At 31.7% G+C, this 22881-nt stretch overlaps 1 protein-coding gene across 3 annotated transcripts; it reads left to right on the plus strand.

Annotated features, from left to right (window-relative positions):
* The first annotated feature begins 550 nt into the window (after positions 1–550).
* LOC132906781 (uncharacterized) lies at positions 551–22730 on the plus strand. Of its 3 annotated transcripts, XM_060959303.1 has the most exons (6): positions 673–780; positions 2431–2565; positions 19824–20142; positions 20226–20378; positions 20448–20592; positions 20836–22730. In XM_060959303.1, exons 2-6 carry the CDS (start codon positions 2553–2555, stop codon positions 21448–21450), a joined length of 1245 nt encoding a protein of 414 aa, XP_060815286.1. In that variant the 5' UTR covers positions 673–780; positions 2431–2552; the 3' UTR covers positions 21451–22730. The 3 variants fall into 3 exon arrangements, with proteins under 3 accessions (XP_060815285.1, XP_060815286.1, XP_060815287.1); XM_060959302.1 differs by lacking the exon at positions 2431–2565 and having other exon boundaries at positions 551–780; XM_060959304.1 differs by lacking the exons at positions 673–780; positions 2431–2565 and adding an exon at positions 7822–7907.
* The last annotated feature ends 151 nt before the right edge of the window (positions 22731–22881 follow it).

Here is a 22881-nt window from a genome sequence, read left to right on the forward strand (position 1 = left end):
GTTTTCGAAAGAGATTTGCAAAATTTTATGTTAGCAAGCACTTTATTTTAATTTCAAATAATTTATTTTTACTTTTGATATTTAAATTATAATAATTCATAGTAGAACTGTAGTGCATAATAGCAAATACTTTATGGTCTGTTATATATCACGAATTAATATTCTTCTAATAAAAATATATTACAAGTAATAAAATAAACCTACTTTATTTTATTTTTCATGTTATTTAAAATAATAATAATCTAATTATAAGTCATAATATCTTTGACCACTTTTACTTAAATTTTTTTATAATACAAACGTGAACTAAGCAAAATTTCATGACTTATTACAGAGTCTTAAAATAGTAAAAAATAGTCCATTTACAGGTACTGTAAAAATAAAATATTTTATTTGAATGTTTGTGCGAAGTCATACGTCGCGCTCAATGCGCCATCTTGAAATTCAAAGAAAGGCATGTAATGTTGTATGTCTTATCCCCAATATATCAATGGTTTTAATCTTCCTGTCATTGGTCAGGGAACGAGAAAGTCTTCCCACTTCCCACTTTCTAGTAGGATGTAGGATTAGTTTGTTCAGTATGCTACTGATTGCGGTGAGAGATGGACGTGTTGTGTGGTGATTGTATGGTGTTTGAGTTTTCATGAAGTTTTGTAACTTTTGCATCGACATAGAAATTATGTCGATTCAAAATGGGTAATTTACCAACGCTAGTGAAGTTTAGTGCGGCACTTCTCTCCTGCATTTTGGATTATACGCGGGCTGATAACGAATTACAAGGTAATAAAAATTTTCTGTATATCTATATTATGGTGTTCCAAACATCAAGTACACGTGGTTATCCTAATCTACTTGATTCCTACGTTCGTTTACTGACATTTAATATTTTGGCGCCCTTGCTTTCCGTCAAGTCCACTTCATAACACTTAAGTTAATAAGCTTGAAAGATAAATTAACTGTTTGTCAACATTGCATACTGGCTGTTATTTTTTAGATGATAATTCATAATTGAATTTTAATTTTCTTTAAAGAAATTTAAATTTGTTCTTTAAATTTTAATTTAGATTAAATTTCCCATGTTACAAAGTATACAATTACATTTTTAGATTGTACTTTTTGACTAAATCTTGTTTATTTAATTAGTGAATCCGAGTATTAGTTTGTATTGCATTACTATGTCTATTTCATGTCATGAAAAGTATTCTTTTTCACTGCATACCTATTAAACACAACAGTAATCGAGCCCAGTTCATCTCGAAGCTAATTGTCGTACAATGCTTGCGAGTTCGTAGGCGCACTATACCAGAAATCCTCCTTTCATATCAACCCTGTTTCCTTAGTGTTCATTGTAGTGTTGTCATGCTAACAATTATTCGTAGAATTATTTATTAACAATTATTTTCATAAATGGATGTTTACATCTAAAAATAATTAAATAGAAATATATGTATTTAAATAAGAATTTTTAAATAATAAATATGTGTAACATATCTGTGTTTGTGTGATAAACTGTCGATACATTTTCAATATTTAGAAAGATTCTGAGTAATCTACATTCTTACCTTCTGTTTCCTACTTTATTTTGAAATGTTAACAAAGTGATAACAAAAATGTAGTAATTAAAAAATGCATATTACAGCAATAAAGAAATTATTGATATATCAATTTTATGATCTTAATAGGAAATCTCGATGAATATAACCTAGAGTCTAATTCTACGTAAAATATTTATTCGCAAGTATTTTTTAGACATTGTCATGTTTTTAAGAACTTTCTAGTGTTTAGCAGAATTAATTCTCAGACGTTCTAATACTCACTGCATAGTAGATTTTATTTCTAACATGTTTAATAACAAACAATCTTGTTATTATAAAAATGTTGCAGTAAAACATTTGAAAACTGATGAGTCCACAAGATATTTTAATTGTTTTCATAACTAAAATACTTTTAGATTTTCTATAGAATCTATAGGACGTAAATACATCTTATTTTTAAATAACTTTCTAGGATAACGTTAGGAAGGCTTCTTAAATCAGCCGAATAAGTACGAGCGCACTAATCAAGGTGTTCATAACACAATTGTTATCATAATTGTAAATTTCTTTAAGATCCTAATTACGATTACTAAAATTTATGTTATTAACGTTGCTGCAAATTATACAAAAATTTCAGCTTTATAATATTCATAAAAATTCTCTTTTATCGAAGATAAGAATTAAAAAGATTAGTATTGTCAATTAACTACAAACAATTAATTAATTACAAATTTTACAAAAATTCTTATCGTAATTGCTTTAATTGAATAATAGCGAATTGTATGTTCTAAAAAGAGAAAAAAAAAAGAAAAGGATGTGAAGAAGTTCAGTAATAGAGGTGTGCCATTAATCAAGCCAAATGATACTAAACCGATGTTTGGCTTGTTTGTGCAAGTGAAAGGAGACGAGGATCGTTTTTACGTAGTTGGAACTCGGTTGTGTACGGGCTCTAGGTTAGAGAAGGCTGTGCTCACCGGCCCTGACCAGGACGGACCACCACCGGGCACAGGAGCGTAGATGCAGGGGAAAGGTATAGCCATAGCTCTAGGATGGAAGTGCCTCCGTGAAACCTTCTAGAAGCAAATCGCGGCATTTGCCATCACTTTTAACATAGTTGTACATATGTCTACTCATTGAAAATTTTCATTTCAATCCTCTACATACCATGAATCATTCAGGAAACCGAGATAAAGCACTTAGAAGAGATATGTACTAGCAACTCTTTAAACAACGTAGTTTAAACGTAGTTTAAACCTGGCGTAGGTTTTTTGTTCGAGGTATAGTTCACTTGTGCACAAGTGTATATACACATACATGAATACACGTATGAAAGTATACTTTCATAAATTAAATAGCAATTAAGTTATTGAATGATAAATTCAATCCAGTGTCCGAATAGTTTCGTTATTCATTCTATATAAGTTCATCAGTCATGCTAATTGTTTCCACTGGACACATACCAATTAATCGGTTGAGCTCATAACTTTCGCTGAATTCCTTAACAGGCTCACGATATTATTTTAAAGATTCGTTATTCGTTTCGTATAATGTTCGAAGCTTTCGTAATTCGAATTCTCCTAGTTAATATTTATCAAGCCTAGGCGCGAGAGTGACTTTGTAACTTTTTCGACAGAATGATGTTACTTGGTATACGGTGATGTGAAAGAACGTTTATAGTCGATAATTTAATTACGTCGCAATTAAAAATTTGATTATTATAACGAGGAATAAAAATTTACATTTATATACATTTTAGTCGTTTCATTTATTTTACTCGTAAATTTCATTCATAATGGTGGTGTGATCGTAATACCTGTATCCTACTTACGTAGAACGTAGAAGAACGTAGAAGCAATGGATTTTTGAGGAGCACGTGAAAACATGCAAAGTAGAAGAGGGATAGTGAAAGGTACGCACGAAAAGTATTTGCACCTACACCAACGTCGCTGTTCCAATGAAAATGTTAGTACTTAAAACGCGTAACTATTTCGTCGGATGTAAAATATGGAATAAATTTTTACCTAATTCTATGGTAATATATACGGGAGCGTAAAATTTTTGTAAAGGAAATTGATTACGTAAAGTTGAAAAAGAAAATGCTTATTACGACATAATTATTACGTAATGTATTATAATTTATATTTACGATGCATATTTGTATAATACAGGGGACATATATTTAATTCTTATAAATCGCAGAGATTATCCAAACGATTATGTAATTAGGTAAAACATTTGTAAGAAACGTGCTACTGTTAATTAAATATTGATCCTAATATCCTTTCCCTAATGAAGAATAAAAAACATCGTGCATCTTATCTGATGAAACGTTCGTTCGTTTTCCGCGAAGCGTGCAAAAATGAAATTGAACGTTTATTTATTTAGATTTCTCTCTCTGTTCGACTGTTATTTTTAAGCTAAATCGGAGCTAACAGACAATTCTAGGGCACAATGAGAGATGTATACCTTGCTAAATAAAAGATATCTTGCGATTGCACAATTTCTTTTGCCTCGGTGTAATAGTTTTTTTCCTTTCTGTAATCTTCTTACAGAGATTTTAATTAACGTCACCCATAAAGATTTTCATCTGTAGATCAAGAGTTACAATTATGTTACGTTGCAATATTATGTAACAACACATAAGAAATATTTATAAAACAACGATGCCAACTTACTTGGTATCTACAATCCTACCGGTAGCGTTAATTTCAATCGCGTACAATTTTGTAATCTTTTATTAGGTTGTCCGAAAAATTTCTTTCGTTATATAAGGAAATAATAGACGGACAATGTTTTTTGTTTTATATTAGTCTATTGAACTATGCACGAACATTCATAATAGAAATACGAAGGAATGGGTCATAACTGATTCAATAAAATAATATAAAACAGAAATTATTGTTCATCTATTATCATCTTATGAAACGAAAGAAACTTTTCGTACAACCTAATATATTTTTAACAGACTTTTTTCAATATTTTTCTTCGCGTCATATTTAATAATTTTCTTGATTAGTCTCATAATAAAGTAACTATACTTTAGCGAAGAGTTTCACGCTTAACGAGTATTGCAAATCTTCGTATCCCTTTCTCTATAATCATTTTGCATACTAAATACATAGGTATTTTTCTTTATTGCCTTGAACAATATATGATATTTATAATACGTCTATCTGCAGACACAATTGAAATACGAATAAATGTCCATGCGTTTGAAAGGAGACACCTGTATTTCTTAAGAAACGCCACACGTTTATTCAACGTAATAATATTTGAATTTTTACATAGTGAGGTAATGGTGCGAGATGTTTAACTGCGCGTTCATTGCAACAATTATAATTAATCCTGGTGAATTTATCGTTATTCTTTCTTAATATCTCTAACGTTGAACGGAGTTTAACATTATCGTAGTTGTGAGGATGTTTCGTTTTCCTTTTTTTCTTATGTCTTTGTGACTGTCAGTAGTTATGATGAAAGCGAAACTTGTACGTAAATACTTGCAACTTTTTATATCACGTTACAAGTAGAAAGCAGGTACCTACTAGTTACCTGTACAGACTAAATTACTGGTCATTTCTATCGTAACAGTAGTGCTACAGTGTCCAATGCGTTACTAACTAACAAGTTTCATTATAAAGTAATTTTTACGATGTCTAATAATTTAAAGTATATTTTGATTATACATAGTATAGGATCATAGTAATAAATTTCAAAGAACATTATATTCTTGGAAGTTGGAAAGCAATGACAAGTTTTATGAAAATTGCGATTTAATCTGTTCAATAATTATTATATCTTTCTAAAATAAATATAGAATATTCTATCATAAATCTACTTTCGTAGATGCATAAAAACCTTGTTAAATTATTAGAAATTAGTCAAAAAACTTACGTTAATTATTTTCGATTCCTTAATACGCATAAAATAACATGCAATTTCTAAATATTTTCTTTACACTTTTCGTAGTTTATCTATTTCATATATTCCATTAATAGTAAAAGAAATTGACGAGCAACGATTCAGGTGACGATTAGCATTAGAAAACTCTCTCTTTGTTGCGTTAAGTCGTTTGACCCCGGTATAATGGAATATCGAATATGCTGTGATCATAAAGAAATAAAATAAAGTACGCATATAGCAGGAAACGTGTATGTATATATGTAAATGTAATGTAAATAAATGTAAATATATATATAGGGGGTTAAATATTTTCCACGATTGTTCGATATGTTTTGTAATAAAATTTTGCAATTGTTAATCAATTAACGAGCAGGTGCATTTTCCTGGCACATTATGATTCATTCTCTCGTCGGAAAATTATTCTCCCTCTAATTCACCGAGCATGTCCGGGGTTAGCACTGTGCGTTTAGTGTTCCATCATATACACGTGCCATCAGTGGATCGCTGATAGTCCGATAAGCGGTGGCATCCTGTGAGCGAAGCGTGCTTAATATAGTACCATAGCTATCATTTAGATGAAAAGATTACTCCAGAGCTTTTTTAATTAGTAGAATCGAGTGCGACTGTCGTTTTACAATTATTGTTTCATATGCATCGATACTCTCTACGATTCGTTCCTGATACAGAGTATAATCATAGAAAACGATTCTTTGTACACTTTAATGGTATAACGATCCTGTTATCACAAAACGTTGAACAGAAACGTTGCAAATCTCATAGCGATAGAGATTTCTTTTTTAATTAAAAGGATCGATTTTCATTCAACGATAAGTCGAATTTTTCTAACTACTAGAGTACATTATTATTTAATGTTCTATTCGGAACAAATTGTCCCTTTTTTAGATTCTCGCTTTGTAATAAACTTTGAAATAAATCGTTCATTCCGTTATATTATACGTTTTACCTTTTGAATTTTATTCCACTCCACTAAATCTTTACACCACCGTGGTCACTTTAATTAAAGCAATTACGTATCACCAGTTGAATTACTTGCGTGCACCACTGCCGTAGAAATTACATACCCAGTGCAACCAGGTCAGAACTCCTATTTTAAATCAGTGAGTGCGCGTACGCATTTGTAAGCACGTAATTCGCGGATCAAGAATAATATGTTGTATTACGATGATTATTGAATTGGTTGAAAATTGTCCCTGTATCAATTGATAATATCGAAACGAGAATAAATGTCATTCAGATTCTGTGGGATTAATAAGTACTTTAGACACCGATACTTGCTGCTACTACGTTCCGTGAAGTTGAAAGGAAATAACATAAGAAATAATTTAGATCCACTTAGAAATCAGACCAGAAAATAGCTGTAATTTCTTGTACATGGGTCAACGTTGAGCCGGCAAGCAAGAATTTTAGATTACGAACATTATGAATATTAGAGAATTATTATAAACGTTTATCGTAGTATCGCTTCCTTGCTCGATGATTAAACGAAATAAACGTATAATTATATTTATCAAACGTAAAGATACTTTCGTGCGATTTTTCCTCGTTTCACGAAAGAATTCACTTGTATTACTTTTCCATTGAGCATTCCAATTAATCATCGCTCGACGATCAAACGAAAAGCTAGTCAGTCGTAACTGGAGTTCTAGCAGGTTCGTTAAGGTCACGCGGTGGTTTCTTATCTAGAACTATACTCGATCTCGAAGGCACCGTAGGTAAGCGGAATCTAGACTTTTTCGATGCGGCGAGCTGCTGGTAGAAAGGGAAGTGGGAACAGTAGTCTGTGCACCGAACTACCATTTGATTTTCCAAGGTACCGTTTTCTTCCACGAAACTAGCCTGATCCATCAGAGTCTGGGTGCAGGGCAAACTAACTCCTACCTACGTAACAAGACCCGCATTTTCCAAGTATGTATATCCACAGCTCGTGTACAACGCGGAATTCTTCTTTTTCTTTCTCTCTTTCTTCCTTACTCTTCATCTACCCACAGTGTATACCAGTACAAGTACATAGTTCCGATGATCCCGAGTTGAACAAGTGAACAATGTAAATATATTTGAACGTTTATGCGATCCCATGCGATCGACTTCAGTAGAAGTATCACGCATAGTATTCTGGAAATACAGTGCCGGCAAGTATGTTCGTTGTTTAGGTGTTCTCGTTGTTCTTTTCTGTGATCGTTGCATTTATGGTGAATTTGTGTTGACTATCTTAGTTAGTGAGTTAGTTGGTTGATGATGTCTATGTAATGATATTTTAGTAATATTTAATTATCCAGACGTTTCTTGTGACTGTAATTTCTCAAATAATATTTAGATCTTTCTTCAGTCTTTGACCTGTTAACTGCGGAGTTTAGTTTCAAAAATTCCTTAGGGGATGCGCAGATAAAATCAAGCAACGACAGATATACACGTCGACCACAGGACAAATGCTCCTATTATAAATTGAAAAAGGTAAGCAAAACGGGGAAGGATTACATTTTTATTCGATAAAAGGTTAACGATTCATTGTTGAAAAAAAATATTGTTATTAAAACCTTAAAAATTACCAAAAAATAATAAAGCAAAACATTTCGGGGAATAGCCGATGCATTGGGGAAAATAATGAATTCAATTTATAAAAAGCAATATACAGAACATAACCGATATACGAAAGAGAATAATCAAATAATCAAACTTTTTTTTATTTTATTTTTGTTAATAAAATACATGACAGTTTTACTGGAAGTATAAAGGAAACATACCACTAAATTTCATTTATATTATTTTTTACTAAAATTTTGAGGTTTTATAGTTAACGGTTTTTATAGTAAATTTGGAATGAAAGCTTTATCGATAAGAAAGTTTAGGATAAGTTTTTACGCGATAGTCGAATGTAACTCGGCAAATTATTACGATGAAATGCAGTTTCGTAACGGAACACGAAGACACAGAATTTGACATATGTACGACAAAGTGACTCCCCTCTAAAGAAAGCAGTAAGTTTATCATCCAAATGCAGGTTTTTACGAGGCACTGAGGCAGTCTTACTATCGGCATCCGGCCTGACAACTTCCGTCTCGGCTCTGGTAACTCATCGTCAGTGGAACATCTGCATCCTTCTTCAGTCTACCGCTTCGTCATTTTCCGTTCCTCTTATCCTCGGCTATCTCGTTACCTGCTATAAAGAACTTTAATTCGCTGAGAACAGTTTCGAAATACAATACTCGTGCGATGCAATAAAATAACGTTTGCCTCGAATTTCTGCGAAAAATTATTAATCTATGATCTACTTTTCAAGTATATTAACAGGCGGTTACCTTTAAATATCTCAGTTTGGAACATAAATTGTAAATGTAGCATCTCTCTAATGAAAATATTGTATGCAGGTAAATACATAGTTTGATCTAGTTTTACACAACGCGAAGTAAATGAAAAAACGTAGCTTTTACAATTACAATTAGCGAAGAACTCTATCAAATGTAGAATCAGAATCATAAAAGTAGCGGAAAAAAGTTAAGATAGTATAAAAATAATTACAATTGTCGAGTTTATTCGATAAAAGAAAAATAATCGTATTCGTAAAATGAAAAGTAAGCTATCTATAGAAAAGAGACGTTTGAAATATTTCTCAGTTATACGTGTAAATAATACATATTTGAAATTATTCAAAGTTGCTGATGAATAGAGATTGATAGTAATTAGCAACGTATTGAATTATCTTTCGTTGAGCTGAGAAAAATATGAGCTATTAAATTATGTATGCATCCATAATAGGTGTTTGCAATTATGCGAACGACGGCATTGGATTACGAGCCGATTCTGTTCTGTGAATCTATTCCGAAGATCGTTACCCATATTTGAAAGTACAGTTTAACCGATATTCTGTATACGTGTAACGGTGTCGTGTGAATGGAAGAACGTATACGTTCATTAAGAAATACGTTGTTCTTTCATCGGAATTTTCCTCATAACGATATATTGCTACACGATATATCTATATGTAGCTTTTTATTCTTTTTTTTTTTTCGACCTACAGTGTCAACATCATCTTTCATTATACTTTCACTAGTATATTTCCTACTTCTTTTTTTTTTTAATTATCTGAACTCAAGCAATTTGAAACCATTTTATCAACGCGTACTTGTCTTTTTTTTTATTTGGTCATTTGAAATCTTAATGAACCTTTATTTCTCTTTACATTGTTAACTAACTTGAAACATCCTTTCATCCTTCCATCTTTCTTCTCATTAGTCATATCGCTTGACATCAGTCAAGTCGCTTGAATTCAAATAACTAATTTGAACGAGGCTTTAATGGCATTAAGATTCTGATTATGTATTTATAACCGGAAGTACGTATATGTATACATGTACATGCTTAAAAACAACCGGTAGACATTTTTCAACTCCGTGCCATTTCTCCGTAGAAATTTATCTCTACTTACATGACTTACTTGACATAAAATATCTTATCAAATTTCCATCCTTTTCCTCGTAAAGTCTCTTAAACTCGTGTAACTCGATTAATCCGAACAAGGCTTTAATGCATCAAGATTCTGGCTACTAGAGCATTTATGCAGGTCCATATATTTATGAACATACCTGGAAAGAACGAAAGCTAAGTAGACATCTGTTTCATCTACCAAATATTATGCCGATCACTGCACTTCGGATATTTTATACATCTCTGCGTATTGTGTCTATTCCGTGCGCTTTTCCTCCTGTAAATTTCTCATACACGCATAAACGTCTGCAATCTACCGATTACTTATGACGGCAAATATGTGTATGTGAATATCCTCGAATCAGCTGGCAAACATTTTTCAACACCTCCAGGCCATTCAAGCTTTTACACCTGTGCGTTTCCCCTGTCGATTTACCGACAAGCGGATTCTCGCGTAGCGAGGCAAATACCCGGGGAAAATAAATTCGAAAACGTGAAGCGGGATACGGATTCATTGTTATGCGGACAACGTTGCTAGGTCACCGGTGCATTTTACGCGACAATGCCCCAGGGTTCTTCTCCTCCTTAGCTTCGACGTCTCTCTCATTCTTCGCTCCATTCCCCTCTCTACGTTTTACTTATTATTATTTCACGGGATCGGGCCACGAGTTATAACTGTACATTTCTGTGGTGCCGGGATAGGTCTTGGCATTAACTAAGTTACGTAATGACTGGTTTCCTCGGAGAATGAATACTCGGTGCGCGACCTGCCTCTTTTTCCCTCTTCGCGGCGCGGCATCGAGACCGCTCGCTTCGGGGACCACGCAAGTAAATCCCGATGTACAGTTACTTATTTGTACAAACACGAGAAACTCGAGCGACGATACCACCGGTCAACGGACCCAAAACGCGTCTATCCTTTTGCGTTGATCGTTCGTGTGACGTTACGTTGCATAATAAATTAGATCGACGATATTTATGCATTCATGGGACATTTCAAGGTGCGAAAGTACACAGGATACGCGCAATATGCAGAATTTTTATTTGCTATTGATATTTAGTAGAAACGTTAACGTCTAGTAGCTATAGAAGCGATTTTTTACCCGGGTTTCGTTCGTTTCATAATACGTAAAGAAAATAACGTAAAAACTAGGTTTCTGTGCGTTGCGCTTTTAATTAAAGAGCTTTGGCCAAATCAGCCATTTTCAACAAAATCATATGCGAATGAAAATAATCGTCGAAGGTTTTGTCGCTTTAAAATGATAATCGAACGGTGGGATCCCAATGTACGTATACTGTTATATTCTAGTCATGCGCGCAGTACTCAATCGAGGCTAGCCGACTACAACGACACGATTAGGATTCCGATAGAATTTGGTCGCTTCCTGGTACTACAGTAATCTCGTCATTTTGGTGCCAAAGAAATCCGAAAGCTAGTTCCTAAGTATCGCTTTACAATGTTGTATCGAGATTTGCCAAACAGGGGAAACTTTACGTGACCACTATGAACGTAGAAACAAAAATGTTTTCTTACTTGCGTGCTTTTTCTCAACTTTTAATCAACTATATGTAAGTTTGTCAATGTTTGATCGACTATAAATCTGTTTACTTTCATAAACAGTAACGCCTACACAAATATCGAATTACTTATACGTTTTATATCTTATCGTCTAAAGGAGTTTTGGTTAAAGCGTGTATTATATTTCTACAGTATTTTCTACTTTCACGTGCCTAATTAATTTTATGTTCCTTCTGTTTTTGCAAATTTCGATACGATAATCATCTTCACAATGTAGTATAGATTTGATAAAATCTACCAGTGAAATGTTATTTTATCAAAACAATAATCAGTGAAAGTTTCGAAAAGCTTCAATTAACGAAGCTAATTTAAGCGAAGGATCCTAAACGATTGTTTTCAGTATGCTTCTGTACAATGGTATTAAGAAGTCAGTGTTCTCTTCCCTCGTTAAAAATTAAATTTCTATTACTAGAAGACAATTACAAATTTAAAATTCCCAATTCTCTTAATTTCACGTAGAAATTTAATAGATTTATCACAATGCCCTTTTAAAGACTTTTTGTAACGTAACACATATCCAGGCTCGTTTTCTTTGCGTTACATATCTTTTTAAATAACCCCATACATTTTAATTTCTTTGATACAAGTCGTACACACACTCTCTCTCTCTTCGTAGAATCTTCATAGAACCGACGAATACCTTTACAATACTGATCAACGCGTAATTTCTTCGTCTCTTTTAATTTACGTATCGTTTAGCCGTTTTCACTATAGCACAAAGACGTTACTAACAATGGTTAGCATCTATGATGATTATACACGGTCGTTGCATCGAAACCTTTTGTACGTTTCTACAAAATACAGCCAGCAATTAGCATGGACCGATGTAAATGGCGTGACAGCGTTTAATTATTTCAATTCACCAAGTATTTCACAGTCTGGTTGAAGATCTCACGAAGTTTCTCCTGGTTTAGACATTGATTGTCGCACGGTGACCGAGGAACTTCCACTTTGCGAAACGGGAACGGATTCCGCAACGAGGAAACGTTTAGGAGAGAGAACTCGGTTCCTACTTTGGCAATGATGCAGATTGTCGTTCTAGATAGCTAAATTGACCGTGGGTATGTGGAAAGCTCTCGTACGCGGCTAAATGACAATTTCTCTTTCACCAATTGGCCGAAAACGAACTCGTGCGCGATCAAAACTGGGTTACTTTTAGCGATGCTCTCTAAATCAATGATCGATGACGATTGTTGGCTTTCTTTTCTTCTGTTTTTGTTATATCAAGATCGCAGTAAAGAAACACGATAAAAATACTCTTTTGTCGACTTCTTTTACTTTAACGCCATTCTTGAGTAAAAGGGAACGTTTTTCTAAAAAGTAGTAGAAAGTGAAAAGGGCTTGTTAGGTAAAAAATTGACAAAGTCTTGTGGAAGCTATACCGTTAAGGCAAACGATATTCTAATAACTCCCGATATTTCAATATCGTGACAAACGATATTTATAAAATTACGAAGAAGATGGAAAAGTAAATATGTATGCCAGTCCCAAGATCAAATATATTCCGAATTCTGAAATTGTTCTGCTATGAAACAAAGGATGATTCCTTTTTACTCTTCGTATCAGAAAGCGACTTTTCCTACGACGAGAAATTGTTTAAGCGAAAAGTACGTTTCTTCTAAACTAATTATGATACATTTTCTAACATGTAAGTTTATAGTTACATGGAAATTGCGTAGATTGTGTTCGTTGCCGGAAGGGATAATCGGTTAAAATATAAAGATACGGATCATTCTGCAACTAGGCAAAACCGTAGAATGTAGTTTTACGAAATGTTAGCCTGAAATATAAAAGACCAGAACTTTCTCCCAATGCTCACCGATCGTTGATGCGAATATACGTGAAATACTGGAAAGTGAGTTTTACATTCTTTGTCCAAGTGTTACGATACAATTCATCGGACTGATAACGGTTAATGAAATTTACATGTTGTGAAAGAACGACGAAAAGCTTTGTTAAAAAATATCCTTAAGGTATTGAAATTAGTATACGTTACTTGCTTCTGACTCAGTTTAATATAATATAATATAATTTTCTATGTGGCTCTCAAATGTTTGGAAATAAGTTTAACTATTTTTAAGTCCAGAAAAATTACTTCGATGATCTGCTTCTCTATTTTACACATCAGAAAGTTATAAAAACTTACAAACAATTTCAGTTGTGATAATTAGTTTAATTATCGAATCGAAAGAATATATATTAAATAATCTGTTTAATAATAGAGTATTGTTATTTAAACTACTGACAAAATAGAATAAGTTTCACTTATTTTGTTCCATCGAATAGCTCGTCAAAACTCCTCTTTCATCTTCTTGGAAATTTCTCTAAAAATCTGCTATAATTGGGTTGCATAATGTCTATTAATGGTCCGTTTAATCGAAGAATGAAAATTTAATTGGCAGCAACTCGATTATATCTATATGCATATAGCACTTACGTATGAGCGTTCTTCCTTTTTATGTCGAAAGAACACGATGATCGTCAGTCAGATCGCTGAACAAAAGCGTTGCATCAGTGACGTAATGCATTTATGCGATAATACAGTGGCATAAGTGAACTTACCGTGCATGATGTCAGTAAAGCGTAATGACGGTTCAACATTTAACAACGTGAAGTTTCTTAATAGAGATGCTAATTGCTAGGTACAATTTCGAATTTATATTACGAGACACATCAGGACAAGATGTGTTTAATACTCTTACGGTATAAAACAGTGAATCTATATTAGTAAACGATATAATTTGAAATTTGTATTATAATCTGCATTTGATTTTTAAAAATATAAAACAGATTAACAAATTAATTATAAAAAAATATAACAAATTTTATTAATTCGATAAAAATTTTTAAATCGTGTCGACGAGATACTTTAATATTAAAAAACGAAGAATCGTTTACAACGACAGTATAAATACATTTCTGCATAAGAAAGAAGAAAGAAAAGTTTCAGGCATACAACGATTGTACATTCGAACAATCTAACAATGTAAAACCTACTATATGTACTTTTTATTCAATCTCATATAACACTTATCGCTACCATAAATTCTTTTCATTGTTAAAACAATTGAAATTTGGGCGGAAATCGTTGATGAACGGTCGCGATAAAATGGAAGAACGACCATTGCCGGATATTTATGGAAAAGATGCGATGCTGACACAGTACCGCTTGTTCTACGCGTTTTATGTCAGATTAGACGCGTAAACGCGCGTACGCACGCGCCAGTCACGAGCATCTGCTTGCTATCCGGCTCCATTTACCAATTGTGCTCGTTAATTTCACGACACTCCGTTCCTTCGTGCTAATTGGTCGCTTTAATGGATTTCATGCAGGCTAAAATGTCCAAAAACGGGAATAAACCATCTGCAAATTAAACCTGGAATACTTAATTGCTTAGTTAGATGTTAATGAAAATATACCGTAGACATTATGAATTATCAACTCCGTTAGAAAATTCTGTCTTCCTTCTGAATCACAAAATTCCCAAACATGAAAAGCTATTAAACAACTATCTGAAAAATTATTCCACCTAATTGATCTGTTAGTAATAAAAATTCATTTCTCTTAACAGAAGCTTGTATGAAATTATAGACCCGAATCTGATTGAGAAAAAATAAGCAATAATAAATAAAACAATTTTTAAAATTTCGTTAGTCACGCAAAGAGTTAAAGGTCATCCTATATTAAACTTACTATCTCATTTAGTATGAGAACAGTGGAAGTTATTACATATAACTAGTACGACTTCCTGAACGATTTCTCATAATCTTTTACATTTTATTCTAAAACAACCTGTAATTAAAGAAATCGTTATTAGAATGTTCCATAAAAAAATCATTACACTAAAGCTATTATGCTTTCATTTAAATCAACAATCATTGAATCGTTCCCCGAACTAATGAAACACGAAGTAGTCCGTAGTCAATTCTCGAGTAACCTAATAACACGAATCTCGTCCGCAGATTACACACGAAAATAATAAAACCTTAAAACTGTTACCGTAACATCGTATAATTATACACGATGATGTACCTCTAACATTTGAATCGTTCCACATTCTGATTTTCTACTGTGAAAACATCGCGAATATCAAGATCTATCGTAAGAAAATTTTTCTAGTGAAACCGTTGCTCGCGATACTTCCTGACCCGTTTTTCCTTTATTTCAAATAGAAAAAAATCTGCAATTTCATCCAATTAACGACTACGCAGAAATTTATTTTATATCTGGGAAGTGCGAAAAAAATCCAAAGGAACATTTAAGAAATTAATCTTGGCATTCTACAATAATTTGTCAAATATTGCTTCTATAATTTCTACACATTGTATAATTTCTTCTTCGTTGAAAAATTCTGACTTGTTAACTTGGCGTGACTCGTTAAAAAAAGGATGGATTCTATCTTCTTAAAGTCATACAAAACTTGAAATGAAAGTAACGAAAACTTCACGAATTCATCATCTACATTTGAAATTAACAAGTTATTTCGTTTTCCATTATTTCATATGAAAATACTTTCTTTTTACGCATCAAATGTCATAAAAATCGACGATAATGAACTTTATATATGAATTCACAGTATACAGTAATCGTTTCTTTCGTAGCTCATCTACATCTGCTCACAATCGTCGAAGAGCGAATGAATTAATTGGATTTGTCTATAGATTAATTATTAATTACTTTCACTTGGTTTTTCGGATCGAAGAATGAAGAACCTCCTTTACTCTTTTGACTTTCCCTCGTGCATCCGGTACAGGAAAAGGCTAAACATTCGAGTTCGTCGATTGCATCTTGTATATCGCGAGTTTCGATTTCGCAATAGACTCATTGCTTTAGCTTGCCGACCTCTCAACGTCCTTGCAGTGACTCTCATTAATATATAATTTCATTCCTGAAATTTCATCGTTTATTGGATAATTCCATGATCGCTTTTTCGACAAATATTTCGCTCTTTACAGCGATGAATTCATTAAAGCACTTACAGACGTTCAACTGGTGTAATTTTTTATCATTAAAAATAATTTCACGAAAATCAGAATAAACGATATTTGCATTATTGATTATCGCAGCGTGATATAGCGCTATCAAAATACGAATGACGCGCGCACAGAAGAATAGTTGTAAAATCACTTTTGTGAAAGTAGAAAACGCGATGAGTCTAAAAACTACGTTAAAAGTAATAGAGCTGTAACAATATCTGTTATCGTTTTACAACGGAAATCTTAAGAAACTACAGGATAGTCGGCGTAAAAAGGTTAGAAAGCGATAATTTCATTGCAAGAGACTGTATTATTTTTGCATTCGAATACAATCGAACATTCCTTAAAAGTGAAAGTACATACGGTTACAAACGATTTGTGTAAAATTCTACGATGTACCAAAAAGGAAAATTCTTTTTCCTTCTTTTACTAGTAAAATTTTTTTGTACGATAATTTGCACGTTTTACTTCCCTTAACTTGCGCTAGTTCACTTTTTATGTGGAAGATATCGTAAAGTTGAGAAAAAAAGGGAAGCAAATGAAAAGTAAGAAAATAATCAAGAGAAACAACTGATCTTGATCGAACGTCCCTTTCTTATCGTGCATAATTACATTAATAAGTATCTTAATTAATCTCTAGAGGTTGAGAACCTCCTCCAAGGTAAATCACCAACACTTGATGTTACGAGCAGTGCGCCAATAGCAACAAGAGGGGAATGCCGTGCGCGGATCGTTGAAAAGTTTCACCTGACCAGTAATGGTACTTCCTGCTAGTCAGGTGGACTATACGTTGATTCATTGGGGGCATATACCCTTCATTGGATTGCAGTTTTATAGTCGTACAACTTCCACGGGTATACCACCAAGATGATACGCTTAACGCTGCTAGAATCCCGAATACATACCCAATCATATTATCTATTCTTTCTTTTCCTCTTTGTCTATTACTTTGCTTTCATTCTAATTATTTCAATTCTGTTTAAATAAAATTTCTTTACCATCGTTTACTTATATTTCAATGAACATGGGAAGGAATTTATTTACTAAGTATAAAAATGATTTATATATATATATAAATTACTTAATTATAAAAACGTGTAAAAAAATTTACAAAAATTTGTATAAGATCGTTGCGGTTGTGTTTATATTCATAAACATTCAATATTCGTAAACATTTGAATATTCATAAACATTTGAATGTTTATGAATATAATATGTTCAACTGTTACTAAAAACAAAAATCGAGACAGTGTAAAATATAATCAAATTACATTTAAGGTAAGAAATTTAAAAGTTTATTTGACGGAACAGATTTAAATTTAAACTAAATACAGAATAAAATATTCACGTGTAGATAGGAAATTGAATAACCAAACAAAGGAACTCTTTAATGTTCATCTACGAGAAATTTCCTTTGCCTTTCTCCATCTTGTAATCATTTGCATATCAAAGGGATTTTAAAAGATGTTTTCTCGCCTAACTATCGGTACAAGTGCGAACTAAAGATCTGTTTGCTTCAGAGAAACTGATAATACTGGAACCGTTTTGAATTTTCTGGTTTTCTTTTTGCCAGCTTGCGCGACGTGACATTTAAAATTAAAAATATTTCTTTTTAACCCTCTTTGTCGTTAACCCCCTTTTGTACGATAAAATTAATGAAACAAAATTCGTTGTACATATTTCAATTTTTTTTTTTTTTTTTTTTTTTTTTTTTTTTTATAACATTCTTTAACGCCTTAGATTACAAGAAAATAATATTTTAAATAAGATTAATTGGTATATATTGTTCACTTTCAGCTTTATTATGTATTAGATAATATGTATCATATATAGTGTAAGTTTTCTATTTCTAATTGCATTGGAATTTATATTTGAATCGTGAAGTTATTGACAAAATTCGGCATTGTTTCTGCACATGCTCGAATCAACTGTTGTAACTAAATATAAGTATTTAGAATCGATATGTGAATTCTATGCTACGTTAAGTTTCACTTGTTTCATTAAGTATCTATTACTTTGTCTATACACTGTTATATATAGTATAAGAATTTTTTGCATTGTTTCGTATTAAATTCTATTTATATTTTTCAACTTATTTTCAATTTATATTTTTCATTGTCAAACATGTCACATATTTATTTAAATTTTCTACAAAGCTATGTAATTTAGAAATATCTTTTAAATATTTAATTTGTTTATCATTGTAATATCGTTACTTGTTAATACATTGTTATAATGAGCTAAATTAAATAAACTAACATAAGTTTGGAGCAAACTAAATTTTTTATTGAAATATAATAAAATTTTCATAGGTATCAAAAATTAATTTATAACAATATTAATATAATTACATATACAAATATATGTATCTTGTTTTCTACTCTGTGTATATTTTGACATCTTATTTCATGCGGTGTAAACTTTTTGAGTTTATACATCGAGTGAAATAAATTTGAGAATTCAAAGTTTAGAATGTGACAAAGGAAGTAGAAACACGAGATAACGTTTTCAACCTAGGGAGAATGTAATCGTTGATCCTTCCGTTACCCTACGAAATGGATTGAACACATAATCATAAAACCAACAACCGCATTCCTCATATACGTACTAATAGGCCCTCACAACTGCATAAGGTCTACCTGATACGAGGACTCTGTTTCATTGTATTATGAGTCATTGCTCTTCTTCTTTAGAATACATACCTCCACGAAGAATTGTAAAGTTTGCATTAGGTCATCTAATAGGTAATACGGTTTAAAACAATATAAATCATAAACAAAAATTTAAAAATTATATAAATTTTTCATAAATGATACAATAATTTAAAAAATTATGTAATGGAATTGCAATTATAAAAAGAGTTGCGTTAGGGACAAATATATTACACGTAAAAGACATTTTATTAAAAGACATTTCGAATAACGTAATTAAAGATCACTTTATATTAGCATTCCGTATATTTAAGTATGTTTAACATTGGTACTTGGCGAGTATGTGTGTCAAGCATTTGGGGCACAGCTTCAGGCTATGGATCATTGATCAACGCAAGAATTCGACTTGCATGTTCTTCTTACGTCCCTCTTACGCGAGATTCATAAAGTGGCACATTTTATTCTAGAAGTATAAAACAGTTCAAGTTATAGTTGTTCTTTGATAATATAGTTTTTAGTTTGATATTATAGTTTAAAATGGATAATAGTATTTATATTGGAGTATTTAAAATAAAAATATATTAAAAATGAATCGTTAATAGCATTACAATGTAGCACTACAAATATATTAATATCATTAATCAACATTAAAAAACCATTATATTTTTTTGAGTTATTTGATTCTTAAATATTTATTATTATATAGTGGAAACTATTGTACATTTCTTATGATTACAGAATGTATTGAAGGACACGGTGGCTGCAAGAGATGTAGAGATGGAACATGTGCAAGATGCGCAGTTCTTTTACATCAAGGTACTTGTGTCGATACTTGTCCACCAGGTCATATTGCAGATTGGTCAACTAGAGATGAATACATGGGCAGAATTTGTAAAGAAACAGGATATATGTTTGGATTTACTGGTAGTCAAGTAGCCATTTTGGTAGGAGTTGTTTCTGGTGCAACTATATGTATTCTGATAATATTATGTGGGGCTATAATTGTACATAGAAGAAAGAAAAAAGCTGCTAAGTTAATCCAACAGTTTGAAGACAGGTATTCTTTGCTATATCTTTAATGTATTGTAAGTGTGATTAAAAATGAATAATATTAAAAATGTGATTTAATTTATGTTTTAGTGCAGAGAGAAGAGAATTTTTAAAACATCTTGCAATGCTTAGAGGGGAAGGTAACACGTTTCTTTCTATGCTCAATGATACAAGGAGACAAGTTAGGGAGTTATACTATTCAGGAAATAATGGAGATGGTGCTGTTGGAATACAAGCCTATAGGTACAATTATGCAATTAGCATAAGCTATCAATAGATATATTCTTTCTTTATTATAATTATGATTTACAGACCAGTTTTGCGGGATTTGGCAAGGATACTGGTTCTTATTAATAGGAGAGACGATGAAATACCAATTCCTCCAGATGATTGGCAAAGACTTTTTTCATGGGCTGAGAGATTATTAAGAAGATACAAAAGGCACAGCTCACCTGAAGTAAGCTAATTTCTTTGTTCAAAACTTATATGAAAAACAAAAATTGAATTCCAAAGAGCTTGTTATTCTAAATTTTGCTTTTTTTCATGCAAGTCTTTAAAACACTTTGGTGAGTCATGCACGTTGAAGAAGTAATTACATATGCATGAGTAAAAAAGAATTTCTTTTAAGTGAAATTACATAAACCAATAAAAAATTATGTATTTTGTATCAAATTTAAAAGATAACATTTTATACTTCAAGGTGGCTCAACTTATAACATTTTTACAACAACCAACAGCATCCGTCCAAATAAATTCAACACAGCAAGTAACAATCACACAATCACCTCAGCCTTATGAAACAAGAACCACTCCAACCAATCTAACTACATTCCAACCAAATGCACCACTTACAACATTTCAAGCAAGCGACAAATCAAGTATCAGCCCTGCAAGTTCCAGTCTTGGATATATAAAAGATAGCCCTGTGAGTTCCAGTCTTGGGCAAAACAGTTCTGGTGCTTATAACGAGAAACTTAGTCCAAATGGATCTAGCATAGGACAAACAACTCCACTAGTATATGATAACCAAAAACGATTGAAACCTTCGAATACACATTTCCAAGAACTTGCCATTTCCACTTTTAATCATAAATACAATACTGGTGCAACATTAACAGAATCCACTTGTGCAATAGATGAATGCGAGGCAAATGGACTTGATCGTGAATTAAATCCTCAGTGGGAATTTCAAAGTAGTACAGAGGCTGCTAACTATACTATTTTATCAGATTGGTCACCTGCTCGTGAATACCTCATTGATGACTTTACAATTCTCGGTTTCCGACCACAAGATGAAATTACCACGGAATTGTAAATAATATATATTATGATATACATAATTTATATATTTCTTTATAGTTTTTGCTCATAAATATATATTTTCTATAAATAAAAAAATTTTTCTATTTTATAAATAGGAAATATATATTTCATTTATTTCTATTCTTTCATTCATTCTAAAACTGTAATATCTAAAGCTATAATCGAAAAATATCATGCACTCTCATATTATTGGACTAATTTATTCGTATATAAAGCATTTCCAGCCATTCTTATAAATAAAATTTTAAATAAATATATTATTTCTATATCGTTCTTTAGACATTCGAATATATATAAAATATTTCATAATTATTAGGTTGATTGAGACAAGTAAATTTTTTATACCAAAACAAATAGAAAAATTGTAGCTAAAGCTTGATTTTCAAGAACCAAAAGTAAAAATTTCCAGCCTATATTTCTAGCACATGCTATTTCAGGTATTAGATGGTAGAATGCATAACATATTAGTTTCTCAATGTTTTTCGAGTATTCAAGAGCTGTAAGAAAGAAAATAGATATTATGTTCTTAATTTATTCGTAATCTACTATGTTAATGTAATAGATGTAAAACATATCTCTCAAAATCATTATTCAGAAATTTTCTGATCTAAATACATAATGTGCTAATGCACATTTGGTCCTATACTTAAAGAGCATGCGCCAGAATTAAAACATTTAAAATCTTCAAACCAAATCTTCGAATTGTACAACATAATAAAATACTTCTTAATTTCTTTTTGTTTAGGAGAAGTTGTTTTTCTTGATATTCCATGATTTTGAAAAAATCTGTATGTGTCTGTATGCATGTATGTATCCTAGTTTGTGTATTATATATGTATGAGTTCTACGATAGAATGAATTTATAATACTATCAGCTAATTGTAAGCGTTTTGTTTAAATGATATTCTTTATTTAATTTCTATATTACAAATTAATAATTATTATATAATTTACTGTACTAGTCAATATTTCCTTTTATGCAAGAATATGAATTATGTTATGAAATTATGTCCTTATACTACCAATGTCTGAAGTAAGTCTATAAAGATAGTTTTAGATCTTTAATATAAATATTTTTTTATCGATGCACCAACATATCATTATTAAATAAAAATTGCAAAATATTTACGATATAACACATGTATGTATACATACCTGTATATGTTGTTACACAAAAGACCAGAATGGTCGGCTGTATGTACAAATTGATGTAAATAATATTTTACTAGCAAATATGTAAGATGATTATAAATATAATATATATATACATATGTATACCTAAATATAACCAATTCACCTTTTTATATATTTAATTAATTTTCATTTTCAAAGGAAATACTTTTCTACAATTATAACATTACAATAAAATGTTGCTGTGTTTAAAATATTATCATTTTTACAATTCTTTTTGTGCGATAAAATT

The sequence above is a fragment of the Bombus pascuorum genome, chromosome 5 (genome assembly GCF_905332965.1).
Source record: "Bombus pascuorum chromosome 5, iyBomPasc1.1, whole genome shotgun sequence".
NCBI classification, from domain to species: domain Eukaryota; kingdom Metazoa; phylum Arthropoda; class Insecta; order Hymenoptera; family Apidae; genus Bombus; species Bombus pascuorum.